The 14885-nt window shown below is 42.6% G+C and overlaps 1 protein-coding gene across 2 annotated transcripts in view; it reads left to right on the top strand.

Moving 5' to 3' along the window:
* The window catches only part of SCGB1D4 (secretoglobin family 1D member 4), a 35188-nt gene extending 21545 nt beyond the window's left edge, over positions 1 to 13643 (top strand). The window contains exons 3-5 of one of the 2 annotated variants that reach the window (XM_032151843.2): positions 10896 to 11013; positions 12264 to 12451; positions 13501 to 13643. In XM_032151843.2, the coding sequence (XP_032007734.1) occupies positions 10959 to 11013; positions 12264 to 12451; positions 13501 to 13530 (273 nt within the window). In that variant the 5' untranslated portion in view covers positions 10896 to 10958 and the 3' untranslated portion in view covers positions 13531 to 13643. Of the gene's footprint in view, positions 1 to 10895; positions 11014 to 12263; positions 12452 to 13500 lie in introns of those variants that run through there. The other variant, XR_009213765.1, reaches the window with a different exon arrangement.
* Positions 13644 to 14885: the final 1242 nt, after the last annotated feature.

The following is a 14885-nucleotide window of genomic DNA, read 5'->3' as shown; positions in this document are numbered from 1 at the left end:
TCTGAACATTCCAGACAGAGGGAATACGGGTTCACAGATGCAAGGTCAAAAGTGAGCAAGCTATCTTCAAGAAATGAAAAGTCATCTAGTGTCACCAAACTTAGTAATAAGAGAGGTAGATAGAGTTAGAGTTGGTCCTACAGGGCCTTGCCACGTATGCTAAGAGAATTTAATTCTAGGTGCAATGGGAGCCACATTTTCAGGAGGGAAGTGGCATAATTGTAACATAATTTTTTAAGTATAGGTAATGCATCCTTTTTAATAATGGAGAGAGGTGCAAGAAAGATATAAAAGTATAAGGTAAAAAGACCCAAGCACAAAAAGCCTAAAAACAAATAGACTTTTGTACCCTCAGCAATCCATTCTATCCCAGGAAATAATGCAGTATGTGGGAGATGAAGGATCAGATTTTAATTTACTAATATTTAATGATATTAATATCTCTGGCTGTCATCTCTTCAAGCTTGGATATCCTCTCAGGATCAAATACTTGCTCTCATATTGGCACTCTAACATTGTGGTTTCAGAATTCCAGGTAACCCCTGCAATAAATTCCAGGGTCTACAGTTTCTACCCACAAAGCCTGTTATAGGTGGAAAATGAATACATTACAACCATAACATAATTTGTTAGGCATTGCATATTGAGAAAGCAAAACAGACAGAATCCTTATAATCAGACTTATCTTCTTTTATGGAAGGAAAAAAGACGGTGCCCACATGTACAAAATCCATCTGCACAGAGTTTATAGAGATGTCATTTTACTATTCAATGTTTTCTTTTGTAATAAAACTCAGAAGGCATAGTACTGTAAAAATACGTATTTTTTAAGCTCTGAGACTTTGCTAATAAGAAAATGAATTGAATCTTTTGCACAATCCATGGGAATTTGGTTACAGAATTTACAAGTCACCTTTGTAACAACTACAGATAAATTTCCAAATTCCTTTCAGACATAACACCATCCTATTGCAGGTTCCAAGGTTAAGAGAAAAAAAAGTATCAAAGTTAAAAAGATAAGACTGCAACCAAATCTTAACAATTTTTTTCTTTAATCCATGGCATAAAATCTCTCTTTTTTTTTAATTTTCTTTTTTTTTTTTTTAGTATTTCTTTCAATGCAACAGACTGTTGGGGAGGAAAGGCCTTTCTAGTGAGTAAATGTCAAGTTCACCAAAGTAAACTGTCTTTAGGAATGCACAGTGAGGATCAGCCCATGAGTTTCCTGGTTTATCTCGCATATCCTGAGGTTATTTGCTCTGCTTCTCCATGCAGTTCTTCCAAAATATATGAAACACGTCATTAAACCTATTGTGAGCACCACAGGGCAACTGCTTTTCTCTCTGGAACAAGATGGAGAAAATCTACATAATTTCATCATCCTAAGTGGCACCTGTTATTACAGGGGACTAAAACATCTATCTTTGGTGTGATACCTCTGATGTGACTGTGGCTTGCTGTCCTCATGTGTGTTGTTCACATGTGGGGCTAACTTACTAAGACATGTAGGTACGTCAGGTATGGGCTAGCACACCTTATGGACTATAGGGATGGTCAAGAAGAGGTGTGAGGACCTGGCCCAGTTCTCTGTGAGGCAGTTCAGAGAACTTTATGTGGAAGAGGAGGTGGAGATGAGAACCAGAGTGACCGCTTGATAAGTGTATGTTCAAAGTCCTTGGAATTAGGATTTGGATTGGTCCTCTAAATCTTTCCATCTTTTAAAAAGATGTTCACCAGTTTGAAGATCAATCCCTAGAGAATCCCTGGGTGGTAATGTCAGGCAGAAGGATACCAGACCCAAAACATCCTGATGAGGACACAAGTCCAAGGACTCTGTGTGCCTTGGGGATCAATAATATTTACCTCCCCCTTAGATATAGGTCCAGGATTTATTATTAAGGACATTAACAACATCATAATAATAGTCACTTTGATCTTACCATAAAACAATAAATTATGTTATGAAAAAGTAATAATCTTAACTGTGGGACATCTCAATAGAACCAGAACCAGATTCTGAAGCACTCTTTGTTAGCCCTTAGGGTACATGAACATTGGTAGGCAGAATTGGTTAGATTCACTTTGATATTTTAGTTGAGGAAGACTGATTGGTTAATTCATTTTCTTTGACTTATTATTTATATTTTTCTTTGGTTACACAACTGTAGGAATTGACATTTAGTGCTCAGATGCTGTGATGTGTCTTTTTCTCTATTAATTCTTTTATTTCTTATGCAAATCCTGTGATGTGGACACTGCTTTTATCACCTGATTTTTAAATGAAAAAAATTACGACTGCAAGGCTAAGCCACTTGCTGAAGAACTCACAAGTAGAAAATGCCAGAGCTGAGCTTGAGCCAGGTAGTCTAGTCCCAAAATCAGCTTCTCCTTACTCCTCAATGGATGTATATGTGCTAATTTTGAAAAATCCAAACAGCATTTCGGAATTAAACAAAACATCAAACTGCCCTAGTAAGATTCTGTTAGACAGATGCTAACAACGTGGCAGAGAGAAGAGAATGCTAATTCACTGTTGCTGGGAGTGTAAATTAGTTTAGCCATTGTGTAATTCCTCAAAGAGCTAAAAACAGAACTACCATTTGACATAGCAATCCCATTACTGGTATGTACCGAAAAGAAAATAAATCTTTCTACCATAAAGACACATGCACATATATGTTCACTGTGGCACTATTCACAATAGCAAAGACATGGAACCAACCTAAATGTCCATTAATGGCAGATTGGATAAAGAAAATGTGGTACATATACACCACGGCATATTATGAAGCCATAAAAAAGAATGAGATCATGTCATTTCCAGGAACATGGATGGAGCTGGAGGCTATTATCTTTAGCAAACTAATGCAGGGAAAAATACTGCCTGTTCTCACTTATAAGTGGGAGCTAAATGATGAGAACACATGGACAAATAGAGGGGAACAACAGACAGTGGGCCAAACTTGGAGGATGGGTGGAGGGAGAGGACCAGAAAAATAATATTAGGTACTAAGCTTAATACCAGAGTGAAAAAATAAGCTGAACAACAAATCCCCATGATACCAGTTGACCTATGTAACAAATCTGCAAAATGTACCCTGATCCTAAAATAAAAAGTAAAAAAATTAAAAAAATATCTGTTAGAGGTGACAGTGAGTTTATAGAAGAACAGAGCACAGTGCACCTGTTTAAATTTTATATCTTTCCTGCAGGGACCAGGTGTCCATTTCTTTAGATTTCCTTTTTGTATGATGACTAAAGTTCCATGATTTTATTCTTAGAGGTTTGCATATCTCCACTCAGGTAGATTTCAATATATTTTTGTGGCTGCTATGTGTAATCTTGTCAATTGTGTCATTTTTTCCATTATGGAATGTAATGGTGTAGCTAGCTTACAGGAAGGCAATTGATGTTTATATTTTGATCTTGTATTCAGCTGACATCATGTACTCTTCTTTTAATATGTTTTTTCAGTAGATTGTCTTAGATTTTCATCAGAGTTGATCCACAATCTATAATAGTGTAGAATTCACTGACTCAGCTTTTTTGAATAAGAATTTTTCTTCTTGTGTAAAGAGAATATTTTTACAAATTTTATCGTTCTTTTTTTCTAAAAGACTATTTTTTAGAGAACTTTCAGATTTACTAAAAATTGAGTAGAAACTAGAGTCCATGTCTCACCTCTGCCCCCAACATGCACAGCCTCCCTCATTATTCACAGCCTAACCCAGAGTGATATACATAATTGATGAACTCACCTTGACACATTATTTTCATCCAAATTGCATAGTTCATGTGAAGGTTCACTGTCACTCTCCTACATTCTACAAATTCTGAGAAATGTGTATTGACTTGTATATGCCATCATAGGACACTCTATTCAACAAATGGTTCTGGGATAATTGGCTAGCCACATGTAGGGAAATGAAACTGGATCCTCACCTCTTATCTTATACAAAAATCAACTCAAGGTCAATCAAGGATTTAAACCTAAGGCTTGACTATAAAGATTCTAGATGATAATGTCAGAAAAACCCTTCTAGAGATTGGCTTAGGCAAATATTTTATGACCAAGAACCCAAAAGCAAATGCAATCAAACAGAGATAAATAGCTGGGACCTAATTAAACTGAAGAATTTTGTATGGCAAAAGGCACAGTCAGCAGAGCAGACAACCCACAGAGTTGGAGAAAATGTTCACAATCTCTACACCTAACAAAAGACTAACATTCAGAATGTACAAGGAACACAAACAAATTAGCAAGAAAGAAACAATCCCATCAAAAAGTAGGTTCAGGACACGAATCGACAATTCTCAAAGGAGGGTATACACATGGCCAATAAATATATGAAAAAATGCTCAAAATCACTAGTGATCAGGGAAGCACAAATCAAAACCACAATGTGATACCACATTACTCCCACAATAATGGCCAGATTCAAGAAATCAAAAAATAATAGATGTTGGCATAGATGCAGTACAAAGGGAACACTTCTACAGTGCTAGTGGGAATGTAAGCTAGTACAACCACTATGGAAAACAGTGTGGAGATTCTTTAAAGAACTAAAGTAGACTAACAGTTGATCCCACAATCTTATTACTGGCTGTTCACCCAGAGTAAAAGAAGTTACTATAAGAAAATATATTTGCACATGTATGTTTATAGCAGCACAATTTGTGTTGCAAAAATATGGAACCAGCCCAAATTCCTACCAATCTATGAATGGATAAAGAAATTGTGATATATAATATATATTCTCTCTCTATATATTCTATATATATATTCTCTCTATATATTCTCTCTATAAATAATATATATATTGAATATATACATAGAATATATATATTCTATGTATATATTCTATATATATATATAATATATATACACACACCATGGAATACTACTCAGCCATAAAAAGGAACAAATTAATGGCATTTGCAGCAACCTGGATGAAACTGGAGATTATTCTGCTGAGTGAAGTCACTCAGGAATGGAAAACCAAACATTGTATACACTCACTCATAAGTGGGAGCTAAGCTATGAGGATGCAAAAGCATAGGAATGATACAAAAGAATTTGAGGACTCAGGGGAAAGGGTGGGAGGGGGGTAAAGGATAAAAGACTCCAAACTGGGTTCAGTATATACTACTCTGTTGATGGGTGCACTAAAATCTCATAAATTACCACTAAAGAACTTACTCATCTAACCAAAGACCACCCGTTCCCCCAAAACCTATGGAAATAAAAATTTTTCAAAAAAGGTATTCAGAATGATTTCCCTGCCCTAAAAATCCTCTGCACTCTCTCTTTTCATGTTTCCCTCCCCAATAACCTGTGCCAATCTCTGACCTTTGCTTCCATATTTGCTTATCAGGATGTCACATGGACTCTACAGTAGGTCACCTTTTCAGATTGGCTTCTTTCATTTAGTCATACCCATTTGAGAGTCCTCTTTGTCTTTTCATGGCGTAATAGCTCATTTCTTCTTGGCGGTGAATCATATTCCACCATCTGTATGTGCCAAAGTGTCATAATTCCTGCACCTATTAAAAGGCTTCTCAGTTGCTTCCCAGTTTTGACAACTTTCAATCAAACTGCTATGAATATCTGTGTCCACATTTTTTTAATGGAAATAAAATTGTAACTAATTTAGGCCAATGACAAGGAGCACACTTACTGGAATTTATAGTGACAATATGCTCACTTTAGTAATAACCTGCCATACTGTCTTCCAAATTGTACCATTGACATTCCCACCAGTCACTGAATGAGAGTTCCTGTGGCTCCTCATCTTGCCAGCATCTGGAGTTGTCCGTATAAGATCTTTTTTTAAAAGGAAAAGAAGAAAAAAAGAAATGAACTAATGAAGGAGCTAGTGTGAGACACCACTGATTAGAAGACTTCATTGGAGTCAAAAAGTGAAAGGCAAGGAGCAGCAAATATAGAAATTAATCTGCATCCACATCTAGCCCACCTCACATGTAACCACTGCCAGATGTATGGACTGAGAGGACCAATATGTGACTTCACAGCTCACACACCGTCAGTGCCTGAGCCAGACCTTGCTTTCAAACTGTGCAAATGTAGACAGCTTTCTTATTTTTCTGTAAGTCAGTTGCCTCAACTATAATATTGGAAATATAACAGCTTATATCTTATACTTTGGTAATAAGGATGTGAATATAATAAATTGTGTTTTGCAGGTATGGACATAGAAACTAAAAACCATTGTTAGTCTTTTCATTATCAGTATTCTCATTAACTACAGAAGTTTTTGCAACCCGCAGGACCTGCATGTTTCCAAATAGAATGAGCTCACTGTAAGTTTGGTGACTGGATTTTCACGGAACATTCTATTCTATGAAACCAAGCCAATGTTTGTGTGCTCAAGGATTACTAATGGTTTGCAGAATGGATGAGTCAATAGAAAGAACGGGCTTAGGAAAGAGAATGTGCTCGAGGCCCTCTTGGTTTTGAATTTACAGAAGGAGGGAGCTCAGAATTCAGGTGCTTGGAAGGTGTAATTTTGACTTCAAACCCAGGTGATTTAAAATTTTTTCACTGTGAGGCCGGGCGCGGCGGCTCACGCTTGTAATCCCAGCACTTTGGGAGGCCGAGGCAGGCGGATCACGAGGTCAGGAGATCGAGACCACGGTGAAACCCCGTCTCTACTAAAAATACAGAAAATTAGCCGGGCGTGGTGGCGGGCGCCTGTACTCCCAGCTACTCTGAGAGGCTGAGGCAAGAGAATGGCTTGAACCCGGGAGGCGGAGCTTGCAGTGAGCCGAGATCGCGCCACTGCACTCCAGCCTGGGCGACAGAGTGAGACTCCGTCTCAAAAAAAAAAAAAAAAAAAAAAATTTTTTTCACGGTGATACCCAAATGTAAAGGGTATCATCTTAAGCATTTCTTGGTGTGCACCTAAGTAGTATTAAGTATATTCACTTTGTTGTAAAATTAATCTCCAGAAACTTGTTTTTTGTGAAACTGAAACTGTATTGTTAAACATCAACTCCTAATATCTTTTTTCCTCCAGCCGCTGGAAACCACCATTCTAATTTCCGTTTCTGTGAATTTGGCTAATGTAGATACCACAAATAAGTGGAATCATACTATATTTGTTTTTGTGACTGGATTATTTCATATAGCTCAATGTACTCTAGTTCATCTGTATTGAATTCTACAGTCTGTGTCTGAATTTTCTTTTAAGTCTGAATAAGATTCCATTCCATGAATACCTAGATTTGCTTCATCCATTCATCTGGGGATAAACACTGGGTTGGTTCCCCCTCCTGACTGATGAGAATAGTGTCCTTAAAGACAAGTGTATGTAATATCTCTACAAGATCCTGACTTCAGTTCTCCTGGCTGTATCATGAGAGGAGAAATTCCTTGACCCTATGATATTTTCTATTTTAATTTGAGAGGCCCCCATGATCTTCCATGGTGGTTGCACTATTTTACATTCCCAGCAAGAGTAAACAAGAATTGCTACCTCTGCTCATCCTTGTTACAATGTTATTTTCAAAATTCTTAGTTTACCTGTTTATCTGTTTCACAATAGCTATCCTATTGGGTATGAAAATATGTGTTATTTTGACCTGAGATTTGAAAATGTAAAAAAAAATCAGTGGGGTAACAAAATCTGAAGGTGTCTCACCTCTCCCACCCATTCTGCTGTCATGACCCACAGAGGAACTTGCAAGCTCCCCTCCATTTGCCCAATCCTGTTCTCCAGCCACAAACCCTCCCCTGTTCTAGCATGGGCACCTGTCTGTTTCAGACTCACCTGGCTATCTGATGTCCCTCACAAGCCACTTTGTTTATGCCATGTCAACTTCTCTCATGCTATTCCCTGTGCAATTCTTCCACATTGTTTTGTTTTGTGAATCAACTGCTATGTGTCCCTGAGCAGGACTTAGATACACTTCTCTGTATTCCAAGCCTCACATCTCAATGCCTTCACCCAGAACATTCCATGCCTCCCCTGTATTTCCCGGGAGCACTCTGCTCATGGCTGGGGAGAGGCAGAAGAATAATCCCCATGGGCTGCTCTACTGCTGTGACCCTGGAAACTCAGAAGCTGTGATGCTCCTAATTGGAAGAGAAACTAAAGAGGAGTTCCTGTTAGTGGATATAGAGCTTGGTGAGTTGATATTAAATTTCCCCGAGATTAAGTCTTGGCTTGCACTAGAAGATTAGGGGTTGGGTGGTTGGTGCAGCACCATCCTCTTGCCACTGTTCTCTCTAGTGATGTGGAAGACTGATGAGTTTCACAGTCACCACCATGCTACTCAACTTTCACCCTCAACTGCTTACAGAAAACCAGTCCCATGAGCATTGTTTTACAATAAACATGACCATCACCCATTTTCCAGTTTTTTTTTTTTTTTTTAGACGGAGTCTCGCTCTGTCGCGCAGGCTGTAGTGTAGTGGCGCAATCTCGGCTCACTGCAAGCTCCACCTCCCGGGTTCACGCCATTCTCCTGCCTCAGCCTCTCCGAGTAGCTGGGACTACAGGCACCCACCACCACGCCCGGCTAATTTTTTTGTATTTTTAGTAGAGACGGGGTTTCACTGTGGTCTCGATCTCCTGACCTCGTGATCCGCCGGTCTTGGCCTCCCAAAGTGCTGGGATTACAAGTGTGAGCCACCGCACCCGGCCATTTCGCAGTTTTTTGATTCATACATTTATCATTAATTTGTTAAAAGATGGCTTGCTGATATTCTTCTCCATGCCAGCCACTGTGCTAAGCCAGGATGAACAAAATCAGATACTGACCCCCTGATTATGGAGCTGACAGTCAAGAAAAACTTGCATCAATGAAATGATTACACATTTGTAATACAACAGCCTTGAGGTTGCTGCAAATGAGAGGTGCATGGTTCCAGCAGAGTCTATGAAGGGAAGTATTGACCAAGTCATCGGGGTCAGGCAACAATGTCCATGGATGGAAAGAATAAACTAAAATCTTGAGTCAATTGTGTAAAAAGGAGGGAGCCATAAAAAGCATCAATGATGAAAACAAAAAAACCCTGCATAGGTGTTAATCGTGGTAGGACTAATAAAAGTACATGCAAACAATCCTCTCTCAGAGATACACATCCTCCCCAATGGACTGTACAGATGACAAGGTGAATGTCAAACCTGTGTGAGGATAAACTGTCATCCACAAATAGGGTGGGTGCCTCACAGAACTGTCTGCTGTAAAAGAGGCCTCAGTCCTGAAGCCCATATTCATGGGTTTGTAGCTTCCAAGACCATGAGCTGGGTTTCCTTTTCCATTTATTTCAGAGAGAAATGGTGTATGTAGGTGTCCATGTAGTTCTGCAAGTAGGAGATTCTGTGGATTTTGGCTGTGCTCTAAATTAGGAACTACTGGCAAACCATGACATATATGACAAATGGGACAAGACAATGGCAGTTTACATTGAGAACGACTATGTACAAGAACTTGGTATATTTTAAACACCCACACACCCACCCACCCATGAGCACACTCATTTGATCATCTATCAACCCAATGATGTAGGCACCATTAGCAGCCTACTTTGACGAATAAGAAAACTGGGGTTACATAAACTGAATAATTTTCCTAAGCTCCAGGAGCCCATAAATGAGGATCTGATCCCTCATAGCCGTAAACCTCACCACCAACCCTCCTCCTCCTTGGTGGCAGCAGGGATGACTCAGGGACTCCCTCGTCATCCTATGTGATGAAAGTGAGATCCACTGTTGCCCTCAGCTTGGACTCAAGTAAACCTGATAATGTGTCTTTCATGACCAAACCCGTAGGGTCCCCTTCCTTCTTAAAGGTTTTCCTGGCTGATTCTCAGCCCTGCTGTCTGTGAGAAACACCAGAGCAGTTTAAACAGTACAGAAAGGAGGGATTCACCCCAATGCTACTGAATCAAAATTTCCAGAGAGAGAAGACTGTGGGGTCAGTATATTTTAAAAGCTCCAAGTGATTTGATTGCATAGCTGAGAATGGAAATCTATGGCCTGGGCTGTGACTCCTCTCAAATGTAAGTTTATTTAAGAGACAAATTTCTGGTGATTAAACTCACACAACATGAAGGCACGGCAATGGGATGGAAGGGGGGTGTGTATTGCTTTGTCTGGGGGCTTCCTTCACTTTCCCTTAGAAATGGGATTGGCCCAGGCAGCACAGCTAGGTTTGAAGTGGAAAACTTGAGCCTAGGGGTTAGGGGGAAGTGACTACCCACCCTGTTCCTCTGTCTCTTCGCTTCTATTATCTTCCCAGCCTGGAGCCCCACTGATGTATGATTGGCTCTGAACACTCCAAAAGCTCTTGAGAAAAAGAGTTGGGTTATTTAATTATCAGATCTTCTACAGGTGGGATGTATTCAACTATGTTTTCAGTACCTATGCAGTGTACATGGTGGTGATGGAAGGGGCTGAGGGGAAGGAGACTTGCCCAATGTGCAAATGAAACAATCCTGCTGGTTGTCAGACATGCAGGGAGATCAAAGCAGGGTTTCCTTATGTCCCTGCTCTCCCATAACAAGAACACAGCCTTCCAGCTTCCTGTGCCTTGCGAAGCCATAATTCACCGGTGCCCCTGCACTGCTACAAAGATAAAAAGAACTAATCAGCAAAAGCTCGTAAGGAAATTGAGAAACCTAGGAACATTTCCAGATGTACCTGAACACTCACCTGGAGCACACAGCAAGGTTCCCACAAGGCTGCTGTCTTGTGCTCCTCCCCACTCAGATGCAGAGATTCCTAAGGAAGTGACATTGATGGATGGCAGCAGCCCTGGCTTGGAAGGGCGGGCTGGGAGCCAGGCCTCATGACCTACCGGGTGCCCCAGTAGGTAGGACCAGCCAGTCTTCCTAGGTACAAATAGCCCTGGCCTCCTTGACTACACAGGCTCCTGGAGTCGAATCCAAATCACTCATTGTGAAAGCTGAGCTCACAGCCGAATAAGCCAACATGAGGCTGTCGGTGTGTCTCCTGATGGTCTCGCTGGCCCTTTGCTCCTACCAGGGTGAGTACGTCAGTCATGAGTCCAGCAAAAGCCCCTGGGATGCACCTCCTCTGAGCACAAGATCACCTATTTGTGCTTTGGGTTGGGGTCTGCACAAAACCAAACAAAATTCCAGACCCTTTTCTGTGCTTGTTGAATAAGATTCATAAAGCTTAGAGCTATTTCTTCTTTCTTCTTCCTTTTTTTTTTTTTGAGTTTTGCTCTTGTTGCCCAGGCTGGAGTGCAGTGGCACGATCTTGGTTCACTGCAACCTCTGCCTCCCTGGTTCAAGTGATTCTTCTGCCTCAGCCTTCCTGAGTAGCTGGGATTACAGACATGGGACACCACACCTGGCTAATTTTGTATTTTTAGTAGAGATGGGGTTTCTCCATGTTTGTCAGGCTGGTCTCGAACTCTCGACCTCAGATGATCTGCCCGCCTCGGCCTCCTAAAGTGCTGGGATAACAGGCATGAGCCACCGCCCCTGGCTGCTTAGAGCTATTTCTTCTAATCCCCAGTATTTAAGAAGTTTTATAGAAAAATCATTTCGGGCAAATATTAGGAATTCTTCTGCCTGAGCTTCACTTCTGAATGGGATCTGTGTCAGATGATGTAATGTGAGGTCTGGGGTGAACCTGGGCTTCGACACTTCCCACCCCTTGATCTTGGGCACAGTGCTCACCCTCCTTGAGCCTCCTCTTAGGAGGTTAAAGCTTCTGCCAGGAGTGGCTATGAGAATGAAGTAAGGTTATGGTTGTCAAGAGTCAAGCTGTGGGCCAGGCATCGTGTCTCACTCCTGTAATCAGCACTTTGGGGGCCACAGTGGACAGATCACTTGAGCTCAGGAGTTCAGCACCAGCCTGGGCAACATGGCAAAACCCCATCTCTACAAAAAAAAACCAAAAACCCACAAAAATTAGCTGGGCATGGTGGCATGCACTGGTAGTCTCAGCCACTTTGGGGGCTGAGGGAGGATCGCTTGAGCCCAAGACATTCAGGCTGCAGTGAGCCGAGAATTGTGCCACTGCATTCCAGTCTGGGTGACCCTATCTCAAAAAAAAAGAAAAAGAAGTCTAGCTGAGGATATGAAGCTCTTCCCTTTGTTGCGTGACCTTGAGAAAGTCACATCTGGAGTTTCTGGTATTGTCATCAGCATGATAATGGTATAGAAACATAGAACCCAGGGGATCCCGTCTGGTGTAACATCAGGGAGCCATGAGAGAAAAATTGACTTTCCTAACATCAACAATATTTTTATTTTTGTGCTGCAGCCAATGCTCTTGTCTGCCCAGCTCTTGCTTCTGAGATCACAGCCTTCTTCTTCTTAAGTGACAATGTGGTAAAGTTAATAGTTGCCAAATTTAATCCACCTCCAGAAGCTCTTGCAGCCAAGTTGGAAGTGAAGCACTGCACGGATCAGATGCCTTTGAGGAAACGAATTCTCATTGGAAGAATCCTGGTAATTTCTTTCTCCTTTATGCAGAGGCAGAATTCAGCTCAGCTGCACACAGCCTCTTGCATGTTTCTTGTCAGGTCACCTGCCTGGATGCTGTGTCCCCAGAGTGTGCTAAGGACATGGGGAGTGATCTAGGGCCAAGGCAGGGATGGTGAAGGGCCAAGCATGGCCGCCTACCTGCTGGGAGGTTTCCTGAGGTCAACCTACCCTCACGCAGTGGACACAGTCACTGTGGAATGTCCCGGGGAGTGTGGGAGATTTGAACAGGGAGAGAAAGCTTGAGGAGACCTAGAGCTGGGCCTTCCACAGACAGGGTGCTGGTGAACTGGGCTCCTCTGCAGCTTCTGCAGAGCCAGGAGCCCCTTGCAGCTCCTCAGGGCCACTATCCACTCCTCATCCATGACACTGTCCTGACCACAGCCAGTGGGCCAAGACTTTTTCGCTGCTCTACCTCCTGCAATGCCATGCAAGTGGGATGTTCTCACTATGTCTTTCTCAAGAAATCAGAGATTCCAGGGCCCTCTCAGCCTGGCTGCCTCTGGATTGCTGTCCTGAGGTTTGGCTGCAAATACCCACAGAAGCTTCAGGGTCAGGGCTGATAAGACCCTTGGCCGTTAGGCAGAATTCTCCCATGGGAAGGCTGGAGTCTCCTGGAAGCTGTGTTTCCCAGAGGCCCTCCCTGCCCTGCCTGGCTTCAGAGCCCTGGGTCCCCCATTACAGGGATCAGGAGACTCCACAGTCCTGGGACAGCCCAGACAACAACCTCTGGCTGCACTGTCAACACCCCACCTACTCCTCCATGAAAACCCTGGGCCTAACTCCTGGGTCTTCCCAGGTCTATTGGTCTGGTGGGGAAAGGCTGCTTTCTCACCAGAATGGGTGTTGTAAGGCCACCAGGTCTAGGCCTCAGTTTCCCAAACTGAGTTCTTTCCTCTGCCTTTCCAATTGCCATTGGGGCAAAATCCCATTGGCCTCTTTGATATTAGCCTATCATCACCAGCAGCAGCATGACTGACCTCACCTTCCTTCCTTTCTTTTTTTTTGGATTTCAGCTGAGAATAGTGGAAAAATGTGGTGTGTGACACGTAAAAATGCTCAACCTGGTTTCCACAGCCTTTCAACGATACCCTGATCTTCACTAAAAATTGTAAAGGTTTCAACATATTGCTTTAATAAATCACTTGCCCTGCACATCTCCACTGGTCTTGTTATGATCCTGCAGTCTCGGGCCTTGAGTTGAGGGTGGTTTCCATAGGCGAGCGGCCTTTTGCTGTTGCTGACAATCAACTCTAGAGTAACCAGCATCTGTTACTAATGGGGCTTGAATGCAAGCATCCCAGAAGGAAATATTTGCAGAAATCATCCTGCATTCCTTACAGATTTCCCATCCTGCATTCGCGAATGAAAACCATGGCAATAGAAAAACTGCAATTACAGTGGTCCTGCTGGTCTTGGACTGAGGGATCTCCCAGCCTGCCTTGGTGTCCAGGCACATGGTTCCCACTAGCAGCAGCCCTAGCCCTAGTTTGTTGTCCCCTCAGAGGCACAGCCAGCCTGCTTGGTGCTCTCTCTGCACCCAGTCATATCCAGTATACTTTATTTTCCATTTATCACAATTTGAGGGCATCTCCAGGTTTCAACCTGGAGTTCACATTGTTTTACTCCCCACACTGAGAGCACTCCTCAGTGTCTGCCTTACTCACCAGCACCTGAGGCGAATGCTTCCTTCCTCGAGCTCTCCCAAGAGCTCTAGAGTCCAGCACCCCTTGCCCACTGGACAGCTCCCAGTGCGCACTCCACAGTCATTTCAGGAGCAGGATGTAAAATTGAGCACAGGATCTGCCCCCAGCCTGCTCTCCCTTCCATAAGCCCATCCAGACTAATGCACCCAACCTAGCAAGTCCCCTGACCAGGACACAGGGAGATGCCACAGGTTCGTGGCTTGATGTCCTGTGGCTGCTGCAAGAAACCTTCGAAAGCTTGGTGGCTTAAAACAAAGGATTCTCTTGTACATCTGAAGGTCAGAAGCCCAACACTGGTATCACTGTGGGGAAGTCAGGGGGCATCAGGGCTCTGTTCCTTCTGGGGGCTTTCCGGGCGAGTTCACTAAGGGCTGCTTCCGGCTTCTTGGCTGCTGACCATCCTGGTCCTGTGGCCACATCACTCCAACCTCTGCCTCCATGATACATTCCCATCTCCTTTCCTTTCCATGTCAAATCCCTCTCTGACTTTTTATTACAAAATACAGAGGTTGGGGTTAGGAAGCACCAGATTATTCAGAATAATGTCCCCATCTCAAGATCCTTAACTGAATCACGTCTACATAATGCCTTTTCATCTTGCAATGGGCCATTCACAGATTCCAGGGATTAGAATGTGTATATCTTTTGGGAGATGGAGGCATAAATAAGCCAACTACAGCTTCCCTCCCTCCTGA

This window comes from Hylobates moloch, unplaced genomic scaffold, assembly GCF_009828535.3.
Source record: "Hylobates moloch isolate HMO894 unplaced genomic scaffold, HMol_V3 SCAFFOLD_5, whole genome shotgun sequence".
NCBI classification, from domain to species: Eukaryota; Metazoa; Chordata; class Mammalia; order Primates; family Hylobatidae; genus Hylobates; species Hylobates moloch.
This window is presented reverse-complemented; position numbering and strand designations above follow the sequence as displayed.